The sequence below is a fragment of the Mytilus californianus genome, unplaced genomic scaffold (genome assembly GCF_021869535.1).
Source record: "Mytilus californianus isolate M0D057914Y unplaced genomic scaffold, xbMytCali1.0.p SCAF_5, whole genome shotgun sequence".
Lineage (NCBI taxonomy): Eukaryota > Metazoa > Mollusca > Bivalvia > Mytilida > Mytilidae > Mytilus > Mytilus californianus.
The window spans coordinates 26,664,844-26,692,617 of NW_026262701.1; the positions used below are offsets into that span (position 1 = coordinate 26,664,844).

Sequence of the window (27,774 nt, forward strand, 5' to 3'; positions counted from 1 at the left end):
CCCAAACGATTAGAAATACAGTTTACACATGTTGCTCAGTATTTCTCTTTTGAAAATATATGAAAGTAAAAAATGTTACCTCAGACAGATCTTGTTTATTTTGATAAAGAAGAATAGAGTAGACTTAATATGTGACAGTGACGTTCTAAATATATATACTGAATCTACTTTCACTTCATCCACTGGCTAGATCTATGGTCAGTAGGTGTCATACTTCAGCAGTGTAGTTACACATTATAATAAGGCCTAAGAAAAACATATGTCAGCCATAAAAAGAAATAGGTCAGTCAGTTGGGATTCTCTCCTTATTTTTTGGCATATCAATATTTACCTGTTTCCTCCAAGTTTTATCCCTATTTGAACAAAGCAACTGGTAATAGACTATTTTCAAATTACTGACTTTTGACTCTGGAGTTTATATTTTTTCGACAGGTTACCTACTCTGCCGTAGGACATCCTGGTACTCTGTCAAGTAAGAGCAACTTACAGAAGTAAATTCAAGCTTATAATCGGTACAATTTGTGGGGAAAATTAACTGTTATATGTTTTCTATACAGGACAAAATCATCAGAAAACAGTAAACTTTCCCCCCATATTGCACCGATTATGTGTTTGATTTTTCTTGTTTTGGTTGCCTTGACCGAGTACCAGGATGTCCTACCATAGAGTAGGTAACCTGTCGAAAGAATTTAAAATCCGGAGTCAAAAGTCAGTAATATGAAAATAGTCTATTCCCACTTGAACAATGGTATATTTGTAATTTCCAATGTTATGACAACTTTTCCACTTGTTTATGGTCAATCTTATTACAAATATTTGACTGAAAAATACAGAGGAATACACTACCGTAGAAAGGCTTGTATAGTCCGCGGTTTTATTCTCCAAAATTGGACCTTCCAGACGGGGTGCGGACTATAGAGTACAATAAGCAAGAAATAAGAGAAAAATTTCAATTTCGCGGGCGAGGTGGTTTGTTTACGTTCCGCTATCTTTGTTATTTATATTGTAGAGGGCGCTCTTATCATTTTTCAAACTAATAATTTTAACTCATCCATATTAATAAGTTATTTTTATTCAATATCAAATTAATACTGATAAATATAAAAACTAAACCTTTCATTACAAATTTCTCGTTTCTTTTCAATGCATTGGTTGAAATAAACTGGTATCTGCTTGATTGAAACGATACAAACATAGTGAAAAAGACAACCGTAAACCAGCTTAGAATTTGTAAACTACAAAACGTAATCGGTTATTGTTCGTTCCGTTTTGGTGTTTCATACTGACTAATATGGTTTGTATTAGCTTAAGACCCTTCAAACATTAATGTAATAGATATATTAAAGACTGTTTTACAAAAGGATGGAGCTGTTTTACTTTCAAAGTCGTATTATAGTGATATCTGTTATGTACGGATTTCGACTCTCACCGGTTAATTTCTTCTTTTACACGTGCTTTTTAAACTTCCTGTTTAAACATACACAAGTTTCTAAATTGTTTTTTAAGTGAATTAAACTTATTTTAACAATCATGAAGCGTTCTAGAATCATCTACAAGCAGTTTCAGCTTCTGTTTGATGATGGAAAACAGGTTTTTCCAAGAAAATGCCGCAAACGACCGCACAGGATTTGAAATTACCGGAGTTTCATTAGACCTTTTCTAACAGTTACAAAAAGTTTTTTTACCTAAAATTTCGCGGGGACAATTGTACGCGGACTATGTACCAGTGCGAACTATACAAGCCTTTCTACGGTACTCAAAATACACAAAACTTCATTTTTTGAAAATGCACTAAAATCATTTAGGGGGTTGGTTGGGAGGCAGGAAACATTTATATATTTTTGGCCTAATACAACTGTTTTTCTCTGATGAAATTCTCAGGAATTTTACAGAAAAGGAACACATTTCCTATTTATTTATTTTTTTGGCAACACTATAGCAATGATGTCTAAGGGCTGCATTAGAACTATTAAATGTATCTTCAAATAGAGATGCATGACTTATAATGCCATTTTTACTTAAGTATATGATCTATGTTTTATGCATATAATGCATTTGTTTTGTTTCTATTTTTGTGGTCGTATATTGGTATGACGTTGGCGTCATCGTCATTGTCGTCCGAAGACTCATTGGTTTTCGCACTCTAACTTTAGTTTAAGTGAATGGATCTCTATGACATTTTACCATAGGGTTCAATACCACAAAAGGAAGGTTGGGATTGATTTTGGGGGTTATGGTACCAACAGTTAAGGAATAAGGGGCCAAAAATAAGCATTTTTGTAACTTCCAGACATAACTTGTGTGTTAGTGTATGGATCTCTCTGACATTGTACCACAAGGTTCCATATCACAAAGGGAATGCTGGGATTGATTTTGGGGGTAATTGCCTCCAAATTTTAGGAATTAGGGGCAAAAAAGGGGCAAAAAAACAAGCCTTTTTCTAGATTCAGGACAATAACTTGTGTGTAAGTGTATGGATCTTTATGAAATTGTACTACAAGGTTCCGTATCACAAAGGGAAAGCTGGAATTGAGTTTGGGGGTAATTGCCCAAAACGTTTAGGAATAAGGGGCCAAAAATAAGCATTTTTCCAGTTTCCCGACAATAACTTGTGTTCAAGTATATAGATCTCTCTGAAAATGTACTGCAAGGTACCATACCACAAAGGGAAGGATGGGATTGATTTTGGGGGGAATTGCCTCAAAATTTTAGGAATTAGGGGCCAAAAAGGGGCAAAAAAACAAGCCTTTTTCTAGATTCAGGACAATAACTTGTGTGTAAGTGTATGGATCTTTATGAAATTGTACTATAAGGTTCCATATCACAAAGGGAAAGCTGGGTTTGAGTTTGGGGGAAATTGCCCAAAACGTTTAGGAATTTGGGGCCAAAAAACAAGCATTTTTTTAGTTTCCAGACAATAACTTGTGTTCAAGTGTATAGATCTCTCTGAAATTGTACTGCAAGGTACCATACCACAAAGGGAAGGCTGGGATTGAGTTTGGGTGTGATGAATCATAAGGGGGTTCAAAAAATTTTGGGGGAGGGATTTTTTTTTCCTTTTTATCCTTTTTAGCTCACCTGGCCCGAAGGGCCAAGTGAGCTTTTCTCATCACTTGGCGTTGTCCGTCGTCGTCGTCTCCCTCCGTCGTTGTTAGCTTTTTACAAAAAACTTCTCCTCTGAAACCACTGGGCCAAATTTAACCAAACTTGGCCACAATCATCATTAGGGTATCTAGTTTAAAAAATGTGTCAGGTGACCCAGCCAACCAACCAAGATGGCTGCCATGGCTAAAAATAGAACATAGGGGTAAAATGTAGATTTTGGCTTATATCTCTGAAACCAAAGCATTTAGAGCAAATCTTACATGGGGGTAAAATTGTTCATCAGGTCAAGATCTATCTGCCCTGAAATTTTCAGACAAATCTGATGAATCGGACAACCCGTTGTTGGGTTGCTGCCCCTGAATTGGTAATTTTAAGGAAATTTTGCCGTTTTTGGTTATTATCTTGAATATTATTATAGATAGAGATAAACTGTAAACAGCAAGAATGTTCAGCAAAGTAAAATCTACAAATAAGTCAACTTGACCAAAATAGTCAGTTGACCCCTTAAGGAGTTATTGCCCTTTATAGTCAACTTTTAACCATTTTTCGTAAATTTTTGTAATCTTTTACAAAAATCTTTCCTCTGAAACTACTAAGACAAATGTAACCAATCTTGTCCACAATCATCATTAGGGTATCTAGTTTAAAAAATGTGTCCGATGACCCTGCCTGCGAACCAAGATGGCCGACATGGCTAAAAAATAGTACATAGGGTAAAATGCAGTTTTTGGCTTGTATCTCTGAAACCAAAGCATTTAGAGCAAATCTGACAGGATAAAATTGTTCATTAGGTCAAGATCTATCTGCCCTGAAATTTTCAGACCAATCAAGCAACACGTTGTTGGGTTGCTGCCCCTAAATTGGTAATTTTAAGAAAATTTTGCAGCTTTTGGTTATTATCTTGAATATTATTATAGATAGAGATTAACTGTAAACAGCAATAATGTACAGCAAAGTAAGATCTACAAATAAGTCAACATGACCAAAATTGTCAATTGACCCCTTAAGGGGTTATTGCCCTTTATAGTCAATTTTTTACAATTTTCATAAACTTTGTAAACTTTTGTAAATTTTTACAAAATATTTTCCACTGTAACTACTGGGCCAAGTTCATTATAGATAGAGATAATTGTAAGCAGCAAGAATGATCAGTAAAGTAAGATCTACAAACACATCACCATCACCAAAACACAATTTTGTCATGAATCCATATGTGTCCTTTGTTTAATATGCAAATAGACCAAGGTGAGCGACACAGGCTCTTTAGAGCCTCTAGTTTTCTTTAAAATTTTCCATTTTAAATTGGTTATTTAGGATTTATATATAAAAGCAAATAATAATGATATGGTTTGAATTGGTAAATTAAAAATTTATAAGTTCTTAGACCACATTCATTCTGTGTCAGAAACCTATGCTGTGTCAAATATTTAATCACAATCCAAAGTCAGTGTGTATCAAGCTTGAATGTTGTGTCCATACTTGCCCCAACTGTTCAGGGTTCGACCTCTGGGGTCGTATCAAGCTGTGCCCAGCGAAGCATTTTATTTTAGTTTTTTTGAGATTTTTTTTTTTTTTTTTTGGTTGACAGGATTTAATGATTAATCCAAGTTGAATCTTGTTGCATTACCCAATACCAATATGCATAATAAGTCTTTTATTTAGTATAAATTATGTGTAAGTGATGTCGTAAAGTCCAGACCTCTCTATTAAGTGAGTAATTTAACTGTCAATAGAAGACAAATTGTAACTCACATGTGATTGCAGATATTCGTTTTACGTGATTCAGAGTTAAAAACATATACATTGATGAAATTTGTTGAAGTAAAATAATCCATACCTTATTTTTGAATTAATAGATGTGACAGAAATTATATTTTATTATCTTATTTACTAAACTAGTTATAGCAGAAATTATTAAAAGTTCAAATATTTTTACGAACAAGTTTTATCAAAGCAAAATGTTTGGAACTGTTTGTAAAAGCTTATGCTTAAAAACATATATGTAGTTAGAAAAAGTGTATATAATAAAAAAAAATATTGTATTTCATATTGCATGAACATGATGAAAGCAAAATAAAATTAAAATAACTAAAAATAATGGTTTCTAATATTTTTACAGGGAGATAATCAGTGTTCTCCCCAGGATTTTTGGATAGCACCAGGGTAACGCGTGTGAACAGCTTGGTGAAATGATTCATATAATCAGATGTGTCGCGTGGTGTCGCTATATTTCTAGTTACTGCAGTTTTTATGTCTCTTGTTTTAATTCTGTGGTACTGTGTTACATGTATGTCAGAATATTATTGGTTAAAAAGATCAATTAACAGTTTGTATACTTTTAATATTTTTTAAAAATAAATAAAACATGATTCATTACATGATATTCATCTAAATTTAATAAAGTAATTAAATATAAAATCCATGATCAATAAAAATAAAATATCATTCAAACAGGAACATATATATTGTTAGATATACTGTTCCCAGATTCAAAAGAGAACAAAAATGTTCAATTTAAAAAACTTTCTAGTTTCTAGAAAGAAAGTTGTTGTATGTGAAAGGATTCCTGTCATAAGGAGATATAAAATTAACAAGAACAAAATTGTGTTATAATTTGAACCAGTTTCTATCTTAAATTTTAATAAAAAGAAATTTTTCATAAATTTTAAAATATTTTGCCATAGATTTCATGTACATGTAAATATTAACCTTTCTTGTCTTTGGTGATAATCAAACATATATACAGACTTAATACTGCACTGAAATCTAAATCTTTATTTGTCATGATCCATTTAAAAAAAAATCCTAAATCTATAAATTTATCTTAGGTCTATAGATCTATAAGTCATATTCAATGTCAACAACATTTTCCCGCCAAAATGACAGGAAGTAGATATAAATAGATTTAACATGTGCTTATGGATTAAAATTGCAAGATCACTTCTGTTATTCATTAATGATCATATGGATATAGATATCCAGTTTGAAGGTACAGTCATGCATTTTATTTATAAAATAGAATAGATTGCAGTTAATTGTAAATAATCTTGAATATTCTACGTGAACTAACTGGGTCATATGATCCTTCCCCTTTGAATTACTTGTTGACAGTTTGAAACCGGAATATCATGCAATAACTATGTCATAATTAAAGATAATTTTGGCCATGGTTTAATCAGAGACATATAAAACTATAATATAAGTATTGAGCTAACTTTATAATGTACAAAATATGTACCGTCGTATGTACAACTATCGGGTCAAAACGGTTTGTGTACAAAGTATTTGCCGACTTGTCAGGTGGTGAGTGAAGCCTTAAAATAGTTATCTTTGATCATAAAGTTATGATCTCTAAATTAAAACACAAAAGAATCATGTAAAAAGTGTTAATTACATCGATTAAATCCAATCAACAAAGGTTAACCTCATGAAGGTAAATCGATCACGTGGTGTAAACAATCCGTGTTGAACTGGTTTGAACTGGTCAAATTTCACCTGGAGTTTTATACCGCACGGAAAAGATTTAACAAGTCGTTTAAAACTTTACCGATTTACGATTTTTTAACTGAAAATTTTAGCACCACGGAGAAAAATTATACATCGCGGTAAGAACGGTACCACCACGGTAAAAAATTATACATCGCGGGCCCGCGGTCCTTTAAGGGCCTGGGGAGAACACTGAGATAATTCATTATTTTATGGTATAAAATAAATTAAGATTTTTAGCTTGAAATAAAGAAATTTAAAAGTTTTATGATGGTTATCAAGCTGACTAGTTAAATTAAATCAGTGAAAAAAATTCACCCAGTTTGTTATAGATTTACCATGATAACTTTTATTTGATTTAAAAGAAAAAATATATAACTCGCCCATGGAATTAATGATATTTTGCATTTACCTTGTCCATCTGTTTGTCTGTCCATCTATCTGTATATTTTGTTTTCTATTACACAACTTCTGTATTAAGTAATGATTGTTATTTGGTCTTGAACTTTGAAATGTTGCATTGTACTGTTTAGGGGTTTTCAGATATCTCAGGCAGTCACTTCCTGTTGACCATACTTTGAATTTTTATAATACCCACTGAGCATAAGATTTTTTGTCAATGTCTATTAGCGATGAGGTGATACTTTGCACAAATCTTTGTTTCATATATATTTTAGTTACAATTTTAATGTTTTCTTTTTCAGGTGGTGTCAAGTTTGGAAATACAACATCGGATCAAAAATCTTCAGGCTTTTCCTTTCAATCAGGGGCAAAACCAACATCTGCTGCAGACATCAAATTTGGTCAGACAACAAAAGCAGCTGACAGCACAACTCCTGCTACAGGAAGTGGATTCAAGTTTGGTGGACAAACAGTTTCTGCAATAAAAACAACAACAGCTGAAGCAGATACTAGCAAACCTCCACTCAGTGGTGGATTTAAATTCGGACAATTACCAGAGTCTGACAAAAATAAAGCAACCCCAGGAGCAGTAAGTTTTGGACAGACTGTCTCTTCCACTTCTACAACTGAACCCAGTAAGTCTACTTTAGGTGGCTTTACATTCCAACAAACAGCTAAACCATCTGGTTTCAGTTTTGGTGGAGAGACTAAGTCTAACACTTCCAAACCAGCTTCAACATTTACCTTTAAGCCCAGTGCTCCAATTACTACTGCCTCACCTTCCCCAGCTGTTACAGAAACAACTAACAAACCAGTGTCATTTAAGCCTAGCACGCCATTAGGGTCTTCAACAGTTATCCCTAAGCCTGAGCCTGCTAAAAAAGATGAAAAGAAAGGATTTGGGAATCAGTTTAAACCGAAAGAAGGAAGTTGGAAGTGTAATGGATGTCTTATGTCTAATAATGGTGATGCGCTAAAATGTCCTGCCTGTCAAACACTTAAACCTGGAGTTACTAAGGAGGAGGCTAAAGCGTCAGGTCAGCTTGAAAAGAAGGAGGCAAAGAAAGGATTTGGTGATTTGTTTAAACCTAAAGAGGGTGCCTGGAAATGTGATGGCTGCCTTGTTTCAAATAATGGTGATGTTCTCAAATGTCCTGCCTGTGGTATGTTGAAGCCAGGAGTTAAAAAGGAAGACCTACCAAAAGAAACGGAAAAGTCTTCAGCCTTTGGAAGTACTGCTGGTGGATTTAATTTTGGTGGAAAAGGAGGATTCACTTTTGGAACAGCTGGCAAATCTGATACTAAAGCTGGTTCTGGATTCACATTCCCTACACCAGATTCCACAAAGGACAAATCTGAATCCAATCCAGCCTCGGCTGGTTTTACTTTCACACCAACAAAATCAGATGTAGAGAAAAATAAACCAGCTTCTGCAGCCAAAGGTTTCAACTTTACATTACATCCATCCGCTACACCAGAAAAGAGCAGCGGTGGATTCAGTTTTACATTGTCACCATCAAAAGATGCAGGTCCAAAGTCTCCACCCACCGATGCTGAGGGTATGTACCTAAATAAAGACGGAGATGATGATCACATTCATTTTGAACCGATTATTGAACTGCCGAGTGTTGTTGATGTTGTCACTGGAGAAGAAGATGAAGAAGGTTTATTTCAACATCGTGCTAAACTGTTCAGATTTGTTGATGGTGAGTGGAAAGAACGCGGACTGGGTGACATCAAAATCTCCAAACATAAAGAAAGTGGAAAAGTTAGACTTCTGATGCGTCGAGCGCAAATTCATAAAATCTGTTTGAATCATTATTTAACCCAGGAATTAGAGTTAAAACCTATGCCAAAAACTGATGGAAAAGCATGGATCTGGTTTGCTATGGATTTCTCTGATGACGAACCTGCAATGCAACAATTAGCTGTAAAATTCAAAAATCAAGAAATAGCAACTGGTTTCAAAAAGGCATTTGACGATGCCAAAGCGAAACTTGAATCCTCTGTCACTACCCAGAAATCACCAGTAAAAAGTGTTGACAATTCTGATGATAGAACTGATGGTGTTGAATTTGTAAGAGAAGAGAAAGCTACAAAGGAACAAATAACAATGGCAAGACAATTTTTGCTACCCGACCACTTCTATTTGTATGAGAAGAAACCATCCTGTCCAGGCTGTATTGGTTGTGAGGATTACGAACCTGGGAAAAAAATCTCACTGGCAAAATCTAAAATTCCAGTTAAAGGTATGTTAGCTTTATTATTAATTTAAGGGGAATTTGACATTAAACATTTTCATGGTTTAAACATTGGAATATTTCGCTGATGAAATGTCTGTACAATATGATATTTTCAGAAATGTTTCAAGGCAGACAAATAGTTTCTGCAAAGTTTGAATTGTCATGCTATGAAGTGGCTCTTTTCACACAAAAAAATATAGATTTTAAAATTATCGCAAGTAAGAATTGAAAAGTTCATGACTTGCAATTATTTATCCTCAAATTTTGTTGTGAAACACCAGACAAAATAACACAAGAGACTAATATGTTTTATGTAACTGTACTTTCTTTTATAATTTGAATAATTTTTTAGCATCACCAGAGGAAAGAAGTAGTTTCATGAAGTGTCAAAATTATCTCTAATGTTCCATGAAATTTAAATTTAGTTTTAATACCATAACTCAGAGTTGGTGGCAAGGCTTCCAAAACGGTCATATATGCCGAACATTTGTATAATGTCCAGTAAAAGTCCGGTTCGGAAGAGCATGAAACGGTCATCTACTTTTTAGTTTTCAAGGCTTTAAGAGACGGTCATTTTAACATAATTCGCGATCTTTTTGACCCAACGTTTTGCCTTTAACAGCCACACATTTCCGGTCATAAAAGTGACATGATCATTAAGTACTATCAAAACAACCCCTACTTTAATACCTTCTCATTTTAATCAAGGCTAATTAGTTGTCAAACAGCTGAAATTTACCTGTTCAGGTGACAGGTAAACTATTTTGAACCGGACATTGATCGGTCTATTCAAAGTTATTTTCTTACATTTCAGCGGTTTGCATCTAAGTAATTTAGCCAAAAAGATTTAAATTATCAGAAATACGTTTACAAATATGATTTGATGAAAAAATTAAAAAGGTGAAACTGAAAAATCGTCATAACCACGTTGTTTGAACCTAGAGACATGTCTCTGTTTGAACAGTACACGTGTGCGCATGTGCGCAGGTGTGAAATTTAATTATGCATTCTCATTTCTTCAAAAAATGCTTAAATTGTCATTGATACCTTTATCTCATGTTTATTTCGAATATTTTCTTGAAGAAATAACGTAGAAAGAGCTACTTCCACTCATTCACGCTTTGCAAACGTACACGGAATTTACGTATCCGTCTCTGGTCCATGTTTTACCATTGTCAAGATAACATCCGGTATAAAAACGAAAGTAAAGTTTTTGACAGCGTTATTTTGCACAAATAATGAGTCTAATGCAGATATAAGTACGCTGATGTTGCACACTTCGAATGATGCACTGCCAATTTAACAGTTTACGTCAGAACTTCGAATTTGAATCAAAGAAAGTTTAATATCGTTTTTTTAATGTCAATCATTGGGATGGCCAACTCGGCAACTGATTACCATAATTGCCTTTTGTTTATTTAGTCTTAAGGGATTAAAATCGGGATAATTTATAAAATGTCCGGCTGGCTAAAAATAATTTTGGAAGCCAGACAAAATAACACAAGAGACTAATATGTTTTATGTAACTGTACTTTCTTTTATAATTTGAATAATTTTTTAGCATCACCAGAGGAAAGAAGTAGTTTCATGAAGTGTCAAAATTATCTCTAATATTCCATGAAATTTAAATTTAGTTTTAATACCATAACTCAGAGTTGGTGGTAATATGCATTTGCCTGGTTCATCTTTTTGAAACTTTTGTTGCATTTTATACAACTTTTGTATTATGGAATATGGGATATAATTTGTGTGATATGGAGTGCAGTACCATTAATCAGCAGAAAACATAACATTAAAGTACCAATAATTCTGCAGAAAGGTTTAGAATATAGTACCATTATTTCAATTCAAAAGAAAACATAAGAATATAGAACAATTAGTATGAAAATACAGTATATTTAGTTAAAAAAAAAAAGAAGAAATACAGTACAATTAGTTCATGAAAAACATAAAAGTATAGTACAATTAGCTCAGCAGAAATCATAAGAATATAGTACAATTACAAATAAAAAACACTATAATTAGGTCTGCAGAAAATTTAGTACCATTAGTTCAGCAGAAAACATAAAAATATAGTAGAGCTAATTGGGAACAGCAGAAAACAAGAGTTTCATGTGCAGTATGAAAGCAAGTTGTACCATTCATTTTTTAACAACACAACTATCCGTACGGTTTAACATAAGATTAATAATAAGATTGAATTGTTTTAGTTGTAGGTGATACAAACTCATCAAATGCCAAATCAAATTTATTTGGACAAAGCAGATCATCAGATTTACCAAAACCTAAATCTGAATCCAGCGTAATTGGATCAACAACAGTCAGTTCTTCTTCAGAAAAGAAAGAAGGAATGTTCGGTGGAGGAGCTACAGAATTCTCTTTCTCATCAATAGTTAAAGAATCTGAGACATCCTCGGGAGGTGTATTTGGCGGAGGAGGGGCTTTCTCTTTTTCTGATCTGGCCAAGCAAGCTGATAGTTCTACCTCACCAGGTTTTAAAGTTCAAGGTAAGATTTCTATATCAGATCTCGGACAACCTCTGGATAGTATTTGGTGGAGGAGAAGCTTTCTACTTTTCTGATCTGGCCATGCAAGCTGAATGTTCTACCTCACCAGGTTTTAAAGTTCAAGGTAAGATTTCTATATCAGATCTGGGACAACCTCAGGAGGGTATTTGGTGGAGGAGGAGCTTTTTCTGACCTGGCCAAGCAAGTGGAAAGTTCTACCTCACCAAGATTTAAAGTTGATGGTAAGATTTCTATATCCGATCTTAGACAACTTGAGGTATGCTGTTTTATTGGCAGGGTCAGCAATTTTTAAAGTTTGTGAATAGGTCTGTTTAAGGGGAACCACTTACCATGTGCCAATGATATTTGGTAGGCAGTTGTATTTAATAGCATGGGCACATCTCATTTCTGGATATTACTTGGGCTGCTCCCTCAGTCATGGTTAATTTACTTTGAATCTTGACTGTTATTTACATGAATTATTGATACTGTTAGATTTATGTAATTATACCCCACCCAACGAGTTGCGGAGGGTATAATGTTTTTGACCCGTCCGTCCGTCTGTCTCTGTCTGTCTGTCCGTCTGTCCTTCAGTCCGTCAGTCCTGTTTCTTGTCATCGCAACTCCTCTCAAACCATACAACAGAATTTCACGAAACCTTTTTAGATAATGACATACTATGTAGTTGTGCATATCGGCAGGAAATTACGATTCAATTCTTTTCTAGGAGTTACGCCCCTTTGAACTTATTTACTGTAATGTACTACTGCAACCTTTTGTCATTGCAACTCCTCTCAAACCACACAACAGAATTTCATGAAACCTTTTCAGATAATAAGGACATACTACATAGATGTGCATATCGACAGGAAATTATGATTCATTTTTTTTTCTGATACAATTTTTTTTTCTTACACTTATTTTATTTCTCCAATAACAATGTGGGGACGTGGGGTATGTGAGCGCGCTCACTAAGGTTCTTTCATTCTTGTTGTAAAAGCTTTAGTTTAGAGACTTTCGAAGTAAATTGAACCATGACCAGTGAAGCAGTTGAGACATTTCAGCTTTTGAACTCTTGTTTTTAGCTTCTTCAATGTTTTTATTCTAGATCACACCAAACAGTTCAGCTGGACAGGAACAGGACAGCAGTTATTTTCTACTGGTGCAGGTGATGGTAATGAAGAAGGGGCAGAAGATGCAGATGAGAGTGGTGCCACCTATGATCCTCAGTATGAACCAATTATAGATCTTCCTGACCTTGTTGATACTAAAACAGGTAATATTTTGATACAACAAACTACTTGGGTTATTACCAGGTCACAATTTTCTTATTTTATTTATATATATAATGTAAGAAAATGTGGTTTTATTGCCAAGGAGACAACTCTTCACAAGAGACCAAACGACACAAAAATTAACAACTATAAGTCACCGTACGGTGCCTTAATGTGTGAACAAAGATTAGTGTCACAGCAGTAGAAAAGAGCAGTGGGCAAGACATTGTCTGTGATTGCCATTCCTGTATTCCACTGCCTGGTGAATGACGACCATTGGTCCAACTTTAACATGTGCATTGCTGGTTGAGTCAGAGATGGTTGGAAGGTTCTGTCATGGATCAGAAGATCTTTGATCTGGATCACATCCTATGGCTATAGTAGGTGGGTCCAACTTTAACATGTGCATTGCTGATTGAGCCAGAGGTGGTTGGAAGGTCCTGTCATGGATCAGAAGAGCTTTGGTCTGGATTACATCATGGTGCTATAGTAGGTGGGTCCAACTTTAACTTGTGCATTGCTGGTTGAGCCAGAGGTGGTTGGAAGGTTCTGGCATGGACCAGAAGAGCTTTGGTCTGGATCACATCCTGGTGCTATAGTAGGTTGGTCCAACTTTAACTTGTACATTGCTGGTTGAGCCAGAGGTGGTTGGTAGGTTCTGTCATGGATCAGAAGAGCTTTGGTCTGGATCACATCCTGGTGCTATAGTAGGTGGGTCCAACCTCAACTTGTGCATTGCTGGTTGAGCCAGAGGTGGTTGGAAGGTTCTGTCATGGATCAGAAGAGCTTTGGTCTGGATCACATCCTGGTGCTATAGTAGGTGGGTCCAACTTTAACTTGTACATTGCTGGTTGAGTCAGAGGTGGTTGGAAGGTTCTGTAATGAATCTGAAGAGCATTGGTCTGGATCACATCCTGGTGCTATAGTAGGTGGGTCCAACTTTATCTTGTGCATTGCTGGTTGAGCCAGAGGTGGTTGAAAGATTCTGTCATGGATCAGAAGAGCTTTGGTCTGGATTACATCATGGTGCTATAGTAGGTGGGTCCAACTTTAACTTGTGCATTGCTGGTTGAGCCAGAGGTGGTTGGAAGGTCCTGTCATGGATCAGAAGAGCTTTGGTCTGGATTACATCATGGTGCTATAGTAGGTGGGTCCAACTTTAACATGTGCATTGCTGGTTGAGCCAGAGGTGGTTGGAAGGTCCTGTCATGGATCAGAAGAGCTTTGGTCTGGATTACTTCATGGTGCTATAGTAGGTGGGTCCAACTTTAACTTGTGCATTGCTGGTTGAGCCAGAGGTGGTTGGAAGGTTCTGGCATGGACCAGAAGAGCTTTGGTCTGGATCACATCCTGGTGCTATAGTAGGTTGGTCCAACTTTAACTTGTACATTGCTGGTTGAGCCAGAGGTGGTTGGTAGGTTCTGTCATGGATCAGAAGAGCTTTGGTCTGGATCACATCCTGGTGCTATAGTAGGTGGGTCCAACCTCAACTTGTGCATTGCTGGTTGAGCCAGAGGTGGTTGGAAGGTTCTGTCATGGATCAGAAGAGCTTTGGTCTGGATCACATCCTGGTGCTATAGTAGGTGGGTCCAACTTTAACTTGTACATTGCTGGTTGAGTCAGAGGTGGTTGGAAGGTTCTGTAATGAATCTGAAGAGCATTGGTCTGGATCACATCCTGGTGCTATAGTAGGTGGGTCCAACTTTAACTTGTGCATTGCTGGTTGAGCCAGAGGTGGTTGAAAGATTCTGTCATGGATCAGAAGAGCTTTTGTTAGGGCAGCTGCAAATGGTTTAAGGTAGTTTTCAGTAGTTTTCGGTCATATCAACTTGAAATATGGCATTTTAGGGATTTTATCCAGATTTCAGGGTTCACTGAACATGGAAATGCAATAGATTAAACATGCCTTGAGCATCACTGAAGAGTCATTTATTGTCCAAATGCACATCTAGTGCAGAATATTTGGTATCATTAATGTTATTACAGGTTTTGCTTCAGGTGGTTTATTGTGACATCAACTTAAAACCTAGTGCCCATATTCATTGTCAAGTGAACTATTTAATATATATTCCAAATTAAGGTTTTCAACTTAATAATGAATTTACTCATATACATGCAACTTCATGATTTTTCTCAACAGGAGAAGAAGACTTTGAAAAGATGTTCTGTCAAAGAGCTAAGCTGTTCAGATTTGATAAAGATGCCAACCAGTGGAAGGAAAAGGGACTTGGAGAAATGAAAATTTTGAGACATCTAGTCAACAGTAAGTATTTTAATTTGTACAATCAAAACATGATTGTATTATAATCTTTCTATTAACTCTGATAAGGTCAAAATTAGTCTAAACTGAACCTTTAAAATGCAGTACTGGGTTACAGGATCTTAAAATGGTGTTTACATTTCTTTTATGCCATTCCCTCAGTTTTTATAAGACCGCAAAAAAAATTTTGTGGTCGTATATTGGTATGACGTTGGCGGCGGCGTCGTCTTCCGAAGACGCATTAGTTTTCGCACTCTAACTTTAGTTTAAGTGAATGGATCTCTATGAAATTTTACCATAAGGTTCAATACCACAAAAGGAAGGTGGGGATTGATTTTGGGGGTTATGGTACCAACAGTTAAGGAATAAGGGGCCAAAAAGGGGCCAAAAATAAGCATTTTCTAGATTCCAGACAATAACTGTGGAACGGTGTATGGATCTCTCTGAAATTATACTACAAGTTTCCATACCACAAAGGGATGGTTAGGATTTGCTTTGGGGGGTTATTGCTCAAACCGTTTAAGAATTAGGGGCAAAAAAGGGGGAAAAACAAGGTTGTCCTCATTAATGGACAAATACTTTAGTACAAAACATAATTTAAAGCAGTGTTAGGGAGATAAATCAAATACATCATTGAAATTATCTCCCTTAGACTGCTTTTAAATTATGTATAAAGTAATGGTTAATGAACAATTAAGATAATTTAAAACAGTGTAAGGGAGGTAATCCAAATACAACGTTTTGGTTACTTCCCTTACACTGCTTTTAAATTATGTTTAAAGAAATGCATATTTATAAAGGAAGACCAGTATGGCGCATTAGATTTGTAAAATCTTTGACCACATTTATTTATTTGTTATGCCAAATCTAACCGTGTATTTAGATTTTTAATTTTGGGTCCAGTTTTCAAATTGGTCTACATTAAGGTCCAAAGGGTCCAAAATTAAACTTTGTTTGATTTTAACAAAAATTGAATATATGGGGTTCTTTGATATGCTGAATCTAAACATGTATTTAGATTTTTGATTTTTGGCCCAGTTTTCAAGTTGGTCCAAATTGGGGTCCAAAATTAAACTTTGTTTGATTTCAACAAAAATTGAATATATGGGGTTCTTTGATATGCTGCATCTAACCATGTATTAAGATTTTTCATTTGTGGACCCCGCTATCAAATTGGTTCATATTGAGGTCAAAAGGGTCCAAAATTATAAACTTTGTTTGATTTCATCAAAAATTGAATTATTGGGGTTCTTTGATATGCCAAATCTAACCGTGTATTTAGATTTTTAATTTTGGGTCCTGTTTTTTAAATTGGTCTACATTAAGGTCCAAAGGGTCCAAAATTAAACTTATTTTGATTTTAACAAAAATTGAATTCTTAGGGGTTCTTTGATATGCTGAATCTAAACATGTGTTTAGATTTTTGATTATGGGCCCAGTTTTCAAGTTTGTCCAAGTTGGGGTCCAAAATTAAACTTTGTTTGATTTCAACAAAAATTGAATATATGGGGTTCTTTGATATGCTGAATCTAAACATGTATTTAGATTTTAGATTTTTGGCCCAGTTTTCAAGTTGGTCCAAATTGGGGTCCAAAATTAAACTTTGTTTGATTTCAACAAAAATTGAATATATGGGGTTCTTTGATATGCTGAATCTTACCATGTATTTAGATTTTTTATTTGTGGGCCCGCTATCAAATTGGTTCATATTGAGGTCAAAATGGTCCAAAATTAAACTTTGTTTGATTTCATCAAAAATTTAATTATTGGGGTTCTTTGATATGCCAAATCTAACCGTGTATTTAGATTTTTAATTTTGGGTCCCGTTTTTTGAATTGGTCTACATTAAGGTCCAAAGGGTCCAAAATTAAACTTTGTTTGATTTCAACAAAAATTGAATATATGGGGTTCTTTGATATGCTGAATCTTACCATGTATTTAGATTTTTTATTTGTGGGCCCGCTTTCAAATTGGTTCATATTGAGGTCAAAAGGGTCCAAAATTAAACTTTGTTTGATTTCATCAAAAATTGAATTATTGGGGTTCTTTGATATGCCAAATCTAACCGTGTTTTTAGATTTTTAATTTTGGGTCCCGTTTTTTTTACTTGGTCTACATTAAGGTCCAAAGGGTCCAAAATTAAACTTAGTTTGATTTTAACAAAAATTGAATTCTTGGGGTACTTTGATATGCTGAATCTAAACATGTGTTTAGATTTTTGATTATGGGACTAGTTTTCAAGTTTGTCCAAGTTGGGGTCCAAAATTAAACTTTGTTTGATTTCAACAAAAATTGAATATATGGGGTTCTTTGATATGCTGAATCTAACCATGTATTTTGATTTTGGACATTGGACCATAATAGGTAAATTAAAAAAATTGAAGTTCTTAGACCACATTCTTTCTGTGTCAGAAACCTATGCTGTGTCAAATATTTAATCACACTTCAAATTCAGAGCTGTATCAAGCTTGAATGTTGTGTCCATACTTGCCCCAACTGCTCAGGGTTCGACCTCTGCGGTCGTATCAAGCTGCGCCCAGCGAAGCATTTTATTGTTTTTTACCTTGATTTGTATATTCTTAATGGATTGATGAGATTTGATCATCAGTAAATTAATGTTGCCTTTGATAAGGCCATGTTCATATTCATGGGTACATCTACTACAATTTAAATTTCCTTGTTCAATTTAAAGTTTTTTTTACCATCTGTTCATGGTATTGTGTAGGTTAAGATATATATAATTCTTCAGTATTTTTACTGTAAATTAAAGACTGATTACACAATAAAATATTGTGGTTTTTTTTGTGAAATTGTTGTAGTTATACATTAATACTGTAAAAAAAACCAACCTAAACAAATCAACAATGAAATAGTATCAAAATATTACATCAGGAAAAAGTGTTTGTTATCTAACAGATTTGATATACGTAACTCATGAGGATGGGCGAACTGTCCTTAAAAGTGAAGAAGTAACATTGAAAGTATTTTTTATACCCCCCGCCGTTGTGGAGGGGGCAATAAGTTTTACCCTTGTTCGTCTACATCCATCCAGAAGTCCCAAAATTGGTTTCCGTTCTCTAACTTTAGTTTGCCTCAACCAAATGTTATGAAACTTATACACAATGCTTATTACCACAAGACACAGATCAAGTTTGAATTTAGGTTGTGTCACTTGTACCTTTCTAGAGATGTGTCCCTTTACAAATGGGAAAATTGCCGAATTTTTCATTTTCATTTTCTAGCTTAAGTTTGCCTCAACCAAATGTTATAAATCTTATACACAATGCTTATTAACACAAAACACAGATCAAGTTTGAATTTTGGTGGTGTCACTTTTACCGTTCTAGAGTTGTGCCCCTTTACAAATGGAAAAAATTGCTGAATTTTTTGTTTCTATTCTCTAACTTAATTTTGCCACAACCAAATGTTATAAAACTTATACACAATGCTTATTACTACAAAACTCAGATCAAGAACAAATTTGGGTAGCGTCACTTTTACCGTTCTTGAGTTATGTCCCTTCATGACATTATATGCAAGCGGGGGCATCATCTGTGTCTACTTGAAACAGTCTTATTACTGTAAATTCAGAAATTATTGTGTGCATTTATTATTGCGATGTTTGAAGAATGAACAAAAATGCGAGATTAATTATTGCGATTTCAGTAAAATCTGCATACAAATATATGTAGCAAATATCAGAATGAGAGTTCTTATTATTTTGATACTCGCCTAGTCACATCATCCGCATTAATAAAAACCTCGCAAACATTTCTTAATTTACAGTACTATTTGTCTGAAATATAACAAAAACATCTTTTTTATTTGACTTGTGTAATTGTTTTCACAGTATGTTTGTGCTCCAGACGCTCAACCATTACAAAATATTCTTGTTTGTTTAAGGTCGATACAGACTTATACTGAGAAGAGAACAAGTATTAAAGTTAGCATGTAACCAGTGGTTGACAGCAGATATATCATTTAAACCTTTACCAACATCAGAAACATCATGGTGCTGGGTTGGACAAGATTTTAGTGACAATGAACCAGTTATTGAACAGTTAGCAATTAAATTTAAGGTTAGAAATCATTGTAAATTTAAGGTTAGAAATTATTGTAAATTTAAGGTTAGAAATCATTGTAAATTTAAGGTTAGAAATCATTGTAAATTTAAGGTTAGAAATCATTGTAAATTTAAGGTTAGAAATCATTGTAAATTTCAGATGTTTGTTCTGTATACTATTCTAGTTGTACAAAGACATAACATACGGAATACAGGAAGAAATAGCTTGACATATCAATTCAGATAACACACCTGCAACTGTCCAAACTGATTAGCCATTTGTATATTGTGCATTCACTGCTTTCCATTGCTATTATGCATGTATCTACAAGTCTTGTTAAGATTTATAAGCCGACCATGCGAGACCCTCATGGGAAATCAAGGTTGTTAAAAACCTCCCTCGTCGTTGTCAAGATGCTACTAAATTTCATAAAATTTTATAAATTAATTTGAAAATAATGGTACTAATTTTGCAAACGTGATAAACATGATGCAATAGGTTTCTTGGTTCATTAAAAAAAAACAGAATTTATAACATGTATTTCATTGATTGATTGATTGATTGTTGGTTGCTTAACATCCAGTGGCAAATATGTCATGCATGTTCAGGACGAGAACAAATTAACAATAAATACAATAGGTAGATCCTTGAATAGAAGCCCTTCAGGATATAGGTCAGAGAAATTTAGACTGCCACTGAAAAATGAGGGTATATTGGATAGGGACAGAAATTTTGCCTTGCAACAGGACACATACCGACCCCTCAAAGAGTTGATGCAAGGGTTCTTTATGTGCAAGCACATACCACTCTCTCTACACCAGGCATTGGATTTAATGTCCCTTTTCTAAAGTGGCTGCAACATATACATCCAGAACAGCCAAATGGACGCCCCACTTTGGCAAGGGTTTTGCTGCCTGTCAGAAGAAGACCTTATTGATCATATTTCTATTTCCCAGTCACCCATTGATCCTTAAGCCTTAAATTGATTTAAGTAACAAAAGGGCCAAATTTTAGAGCAAGTACTGAAATAATTATTCAGAAAAAAAAGTAAACAATATATTGGAGCCATGTGTTTATAATTTTTTAGACAATAGAGCTGGCTCAACAGTTTAAACAAGTGATTGATAGCTGTCAGAACAACATCAGAAAACAGAAATTAACAGCTACAGAGAAGGGAGGTAAATATTAAAATAGTATTAAAACTCAGGAACAAATTTATTTTAATTATACCATTAGAATACTGTAAATTCAGAAATTATTGCGAGGTTTTTATTAATGCGAATAATGCGACTGGGTGACTATCGCAATAATAAGAACTCGCATTCTGATGTCTGTTACATATATCTGTATGCAGATTTTCATGATATCGCAATAATTAATCTCGCATTTTTGCCCATTCTTGAAAAATCGCAATAATTAATGCACGCAATAATTTCTGAATTTACAGTACCCACATTGTCATATTGTAAAAAGCAGACAAATATTGTTTGTTTTCCATGAATGTTGTTGGAAGACGAGACATAAGTATACAAATTAGAAAAGGATTTGTATTGAGGATAAAAGAAGAGCTGTACTGTTCATAGTTTGAAAAAAGGAAGATTGTTTATGCCCCACTATCAGTAGTAGTGCTGCATATTGTTTTCTTATATGTGTGTGCATTAGTTTGTTTGTCCTTCCCATATCAGATTAAAGATTGGTTTAAGGTAGTTTTGCATGAAGTTGTGGTTACATTAACTTTAGAGTTAGTACACATGCACATTATAATATGAAATTTTAAAATAAATGCCTAACTAGGGTTTTGATTAAGATTTTTTGGTTCACTAAACACGCAGTTGTGATTATTTGAGCTGGCCGTGGTGTGTTGTGATATGTACACATATTCTCGTTTTTTGTCCTGCTTGACAGAGTCAAAAAGCGAGACATAGGTATGATATTTGCGACGGCGGCGTCAACAATGTATTAGTTTGTGATTAGGTCTAGTTTGTGGTGAACCACAAGTTGTAGGTCAATCATATTTGGTATACAGTTGTATAAGCATTGGCACATTTCATTTCCATGGAGATTATTTGGCCCTGCCCCCTCAGTCATGGTCTATTGACTTTAAAACTTTTGCTTATTTTACATGTAATAGTTTGTGATTAGGTAAGTTCAAGGGGAACCATTAGTGGAAGGCCAATGTTACAGCCGATTGCATTGAGTGTGTAGGCAAAGGTAATGTCTTTGGTAAGCTTGCTTGCTAGCTGAACCGTGAAGTCATTATTAGGTAAGTTATACTACCCTCCTTTCGAAGTAGCCTAGTCCTACAGACAGATAAATCTGTTATCTGTCGGACTAGTCTACTCTTAAAGGAGGGTAGTTTACCTAACCCAATAATGACTTCACGGTTCAGCTAGCAAGCAAGCTAACCAAAGATATTACCTCTGCCTACACACTCAATGCAATTGGCTGTAATTGGTATTCAGTTGTATAAGCATTAGCACATCTCATTTCAATAGAGAATATTTGGCCCCATTCCCTCAGTCATGGCCTATTGTCTTTGAAACTTTTGCTTAGTTTACATGTATTAGTTTGTGATAAGATCAGTTTAGGATGAACTGCTAATGTTAAGTCAATGATATTTGGTATGCAAATTTATTGGCATTTGTAAGTATCGTTTCCATCAGATTATATAGCTTCACCCCCTCTTCATGGTTCATTGACTTTGAAACTTTTACATAGTTTACAAGTTAATGTTTGTGTTTAGGTTTGTTTAAAGGGAACAACTTATAATAAGTCAATGATATTTGGTATGCAGTTGTATTAGCATTGGCACATCTCATTTACTTGGAGATGGTTTAGCCATGTACCTCAGTCATGGTTCATTGACTTTGAATATTAGCCTAACTTGTTAAGTATTGCCATTTTAATTTCAACATTTGCATAATCAAAATTACAAAAAAAGCGAGACATATCTCTGTGATAACAGTTTATTTAAATCAGATTTTTGTCTGTGACCTTTTTCTATAATGAAGTCAGAAAGTTAATCACATGAACCCACAATAAGAAGTGTATACAAGCTCTACACGATTTGATGTATTACTTATGGATCACTTTACCTTACACTTCATTTTCATGGTTCAGTGATTCTAATAATTTATATTTATTACAGATGCAGATATAAAACCCACAACTGTGGTAGCACAGCCAGAAGAGTCAAGAACTGTGGTAGCACAGCCAGAAGAGTCAAGAACTGTGGTAACACAGCCAGAAGAGTCCAGAACTGTGGTAGCACAGCCAGAAGAGTCCAGAACTGTGGTAACACAGCCAGAAGATACAATGAAGAATGTTATTGAAGAACAAGTTAAAGTAGAAGAAGATGAAGAAGACGATGATGAATATACAACAGATGAAGATGAAGAAGAAATACTTTTTGACAAAAGAATAAAATTCTTCAGCAAAGAAGAAGATTGGAAGGTGAATTACAGTGCTAATACCTCTGAAGTACTGTTATTTTACATATACTCAGTTAAATTTAGGGAAACTGTGATATATACCCTACGTGTTGGTGTCCACAGCTGTTTCTCGGGTACTGAATGACTTACAGCAGGATTATTTTGTCTGCAAGCTGGCCTTGAAGAGACTGGTCAAACCCACATTTTACTGTTCACTGGCTTTTTATTTTTGAGTCGATCAGTTTAATATTAAAAGAGATTTGTAATCATATGTTTCGGTGTAAGGATGAATCTTCCCACCAGGAGTAGGTCATTCTTACTAATATTCAGTCTTCCTGCTTACTGTTTCCTGTGAACTAGCCTATTAACAACTGACTCATTATGTCAGACTGGTTCAAAGCAGGGTTTCTATTTATATCACATTAAGATGTCCTAGTCCTGAAATGCATGTAAGATTTGTGAGTGGACGTTCAACATCAATCCATCCATCCTTGATAGAAACTCTTAATATGGGAATAAATTGACTAGTTAATTGTAGTTAGCTTTCTGAATATCATTATTATTATGTTCTGCTAAAAATCTTGTAAGATGAATTTCATTTTATTAATTTTTAGGCGGTAGGACTAGGAACAATAAAGGTTATTTATGATGAAGATGTCAATGGCAATCGGATAATGGTAGAATTAGACAACAAAAACGTTGTTTGTAATCATTTAGTAACCAAGGAACTGAATATGTCTATGTAAGTAGGCTTTTTGTAAATATTTTGCTTTGTGGTTCCAGAGTTACAGTTGTCAGATTTTAATAAATTTTTTACATTTGTACCAAAGCTTGAGTTGGATTAGATTGATTTATCATTTACTGACAACTTTACATAATTTCTGGAATGGTGAACATAGCACAACTTTTGATTTAATTATAATTTTTTATCGATATGTCATTAGAGTTATAAGGTTTGGCTGTCAGATAAATAAAACGCATTTTTTAAATGTCTTGCATTAGCTAAAGTATACTTTGTTCAAATTACTATAAACTTAACATTTTTGTAAGGATTGGTGAATTTAGGCTCCTGAAAATTCTGGTTTGTCATTCCAGACTGAGCATTTTTGTTAGGATTGGTGAATTTAGACTGAATTTTGAAAATTCAAGTTTGCCATTCCAATCTTAACTTTTTTGTAAGAATTGGTGAATTTAGACTCCTGATTTTGAAAATTCTGGTCTGTCACTCCAAACAACACTTTTGTTAGGATTGGTGAATTTAGACTCCTGATTTTGAAGATTCCGGTTTGTCATTCCAAACAACACTTTTGTTAGGATTGGTGAATTTAGACTCCTGATTTTGAAGATTCCGGTTTGTCATTCCAGAGTTATGGAACTTTTAACAGTTATTATTGACCTATACTTAAGGTTATTTTTGTTTTTCATTACAGAGATAAAAAAGACTGTTTTTGGTCTCCAATAGATTTCTCTACAGATGAACCTGTAAGAAGGCACTTTAGATCTCAGTTTAGTTCAGAGCAGGCTGCTCAAGAATTCCAGAAAGTATTTGAGGAGGTGAGTTACTGCATATTTTCATCACATTTTTCTCTGGTTCTACTAAACATCATATTAAGTCAGTAGTTTGACATTGATGAGATTTCAATTTTGAACACTTTGTCAGACATATACTTCCTGTTTGCCAATATTTTGAATTTTTAATGTGAAGGAAAACAAATATTTGTGTAAGGAACTTTAGAACAGAATTACTTCATATTTGACCAGCAGATGGATAGTGATGTGTTGTAACTTATGAGTGTGTTCCAGACCTGTTGGACAACTACTTCCTGTTTTCTGATTCTTTGAATTACTGTATGCAAATGGGGTATCCTTAGAACGACAACATGTGCATTCTTGTTAATTCCTATATTTTGTACTCAATAAAATTTAAAGGACGACTAATTGTGATGCCAAAACACATTTGTGATGTTCTACTCTCTAGGCCAAACTAGAAATAAATAGAAGTGTGTGCATCTGAATGGCTGATATGTAAAATGTTATTGAAGTGAGAAATAACTATCATGAATCCTCCCCGAAAATGAAATAAAAAAAATAAAAATATAACATATTAGGTCAGCTGAGGGTTACACAATTTGTGTCAATCGTTTTAATATGATTATTGTGTCTAGTTTTTATTATTATTTGTTTGATAATGTATTATTATTTTATTTTTCCCAGGGACGCCAGTTAGCACAGGAATCAGAAATTTCAGAAAGAGACCTAGCGACTTTCCCACATGAGATAACATTTCCACATGCTCATAGTGGCTCCAGTCAATGAGGATTACAATAGACAATAACTTTGTTATGGATTAATGTAGCTTTCTGTAACTCTGAAATCAAATGTGAATTACAAGTTCTGTTTAATGTAATGATTAATTAATGTAATTCTTATTAGAATGACACAGGAATTTGTGTAACTGTTAAATTATGTTATTGTTTCAAGTCTTAAGTTATGATATGTTTTCTGCTAACCTAATGGTATTAGGGTAATGTTAATGAATTCAAACTGCATGGAATGTAAAGTATTTATCAAAAGAATGTTAAGTCTTCAATATTAATAGTTTTATGTTGATCACAAGGATTACAGCAAATTATACAAAGGGTTTTGTTATGTTTTGATTAATGTAACAAATCTTTCAGATGGGATTGTTTCTATTTGGTGTAAAAAAAATTCTGTTAAAAGAATAGCATCTGTAGAAATACAAATAGTATGGTCATACTTTACAATCAAATTTGTATTGTGAAATTGACTAATTAGATTATTGGTATCTTTTTTACTACTCATGACAAAGTGTTTTCCCTAGAGGATTTATGCATTGTGGGGCCTCCATGCATTTATGTTGATCATGATTAAAAAAACTTTAAACTCCCTTTAATGAGCCCCTATCATTCAAAACTAATGGACACCATCCTTTCAGTCAATCCCTCGTCAATCAAAAATATTCAAAGGAAAACACTATTCAAATGCTTAATTTACATGGAACCTGAGTCAGATAGTCATTCATATTTGTTGTCTATATTTATAGTGCTATATTCATTAAGATTTTAACACGTTTCAATTACAAAAATTGTAGCTTCATTTCAAGTATTAAATTCTATTTTGTCCAATAGTTTTTTACTTGGCCCCATTTAATCTATTAAAAAAAAATCAATCAACAACAGTTTAGGCAATGATACTATTTGTATTTACAGAACTTAATTAGAACAATATTGTGAACACTTAATCTAGTTTTCTAGTTATTTACATGTTAATGTAGTTAAACACAATTATTACTGATGACATTGTCAGTTTCTGATGTTTGAAAAGGTGAGGCTTAAAAGGATGTATAATGAAAACCTATTTAACACTGAAATATGACTTGGGTTTTGGATTATTTTGGTTAAAAAAAATTATATGCTAAAAAACAAGATGCATGAAAATCTGTTAAAAATTAGTTTTTTAATTAAAGGTTTAAAGGTTATATCTTCTTTCATTTCAATTTCTCTTTTCTTTCTAATATCTTTATCATATTGTACAGTCGACTCCACTTAATTGCATACCGCTTAATAGCATAATTCGGTTAATTGCATAGTTTTCTCCTGCACAAAACCATTTCCCATTCATCTAATGTTAAATTGTCCGGTTATATGCATAGCTCTACAAGTGGCCTTTCGGTTTATTGCATAGAAAATTATCGCCATCTAGATATGCTTTGTTAAATCTGTCAAAATTTTTGACCGGAAACGGCAAGTTGGTGAGTATATTTTTCTTGAATGCATCATTATTTTCATTATTATTTCATATTTACTTTTGTGTTATTCAAATAAAGTTTTAAAACAGTTTCTTTCGTGTTTATATGATTTAATTTGATTTAAAAATAAACCTCGATATCTACACAGGTAAAGTTTCCCATGTTCTATTTTAAGCCTCGAGGTCATAAAAATGTCAAACAGGTAATTGTTGTAAAAACACTGACCATTCTATCTAAAAGGTGTAAATAATTGATTGGATTTCAAACATTGTCCATAGATTACATTTGGGGTGAAATTCAAAAACAATAACTCTGCTAATTATCGATCATTATCCAACGTGAACTCTCGTAATTGGGCTGGGGGTGATCTGCATTTATGTTAAATATTACAGGGCATTTATATATGGTTAAAGAATTTTATATATCAATCATTTAATTTTAATATATTTTGAAAAGAGCATTTACTTCTAATGATTATATTTTTTCACTTTCAATACTCGTGTCCAGCAAATAACCCGTACAGGGCCCCATTACTGCTTTGCATATACGAAACTAAATAAGTTAAATAAACAGTGTTACTTCACTCTGCAAACTGTAAATATTGTATATCAAAGGCAGTTTAGTACACATCTATTGTTAAAATGATTATAAACTGTGTAATCAAAGCATAACAATGTACATTGTACATACGGGTCATAGAAACAAATCTATTTTTAGAACGATTTATTTTCGTATCCCAGGTAAACTGGTAAAGGAAACGTCGGTACGCAAATAAACTAAAACAAAATGTGTTTATAATCTTTATTGAAATAATACAAAATAAAATAACATGTATGACACTAGACATATAACTTTTATTAGAATAAATCAACATTCAATATGTTGTAATTGGATTATAGACGTTCATCTTTCTTCAGGGATTTCCTTTACTGATCTGTTCTATCGATGTTATTTGACTCCGTAATTTGGCATTTCGGATATAAGCATACTCCGCTTTATTGCATAATTTTGTCTGACAAATAGGCTATGCAAATAACCGGAATGTACTGTATACTTTTTGCTATTTCTACAATATTAGAAACTTTTGGAAATCAAAATTGTTCATGGAGAGAAGTAATCATGGATTGTTAAACTTAATCTATAAACAATTAGTGCTGTATTAAATTATTTCACAGTGATGGTGTTATATTTTATTGAGTTGTATTGCCACTACTTGAGCTGAATGATGTAAAT

General features: G+C 33.9%; 1 protein-coding gene across 1 annotated transcript in view; it reads left to right on the forward strand.

Moving 5' to 3' along the window:
• The window catches only part of LOC127701934 (E3 SUMO-protein ligase RanBP2-like), a 69,188-nt gene extending 42,867 nt beyond the window's left edge, over positions 1 to 26,321 (forward strand). The window contains exons 25-34 of the mRNA XM_052205903.1: positions 7,296 to 9,242; positions 11,447 to 11,743; positions 12,852 to 13,019; positions 15,158 to 15,280; positions 19,181 to 19,356; positions 20,429 to 20,519; positions 22,490 to 22,794; positions 23,387 to 23,514; positions 24,203 to 24,326; positions 24,987 to 26,321. Of these exons, the coding sequence (XP_052061863.1) occupies positions 7,296 to 9,242; positions 11,447 to 11,743; positions 12,852 to 13,019; positions 15,158 to 15,280; positions 19,181 to 19,356; positions 20,429 to 20,519; positions 22,490 to 22,794; positions 23,387 to 23,514; positions 24,203 to 24,326; positions 24,987 to 25,088 (3,461 nt within the window). The 3' untranslated portion in view covers positions 25,089 to 26,321. The remainder of the gene's footprint in view (positions 1 to 7,295; positions 9,243 to 11,446; positions 11,744 to 12,851; positions 13,020 to 15,157; positions 15,281 to 19,180; positions 19,357 to 20,428; positions 20,520 to 22,489; positions 22,795 to 23,386; positions 23,515 to 24,202; positions 24,327 to 24,986) is intronic.
• The last annotated feature ends 1,453 nt before the right edge of the window (positions 26,322 to 27,774 follow it).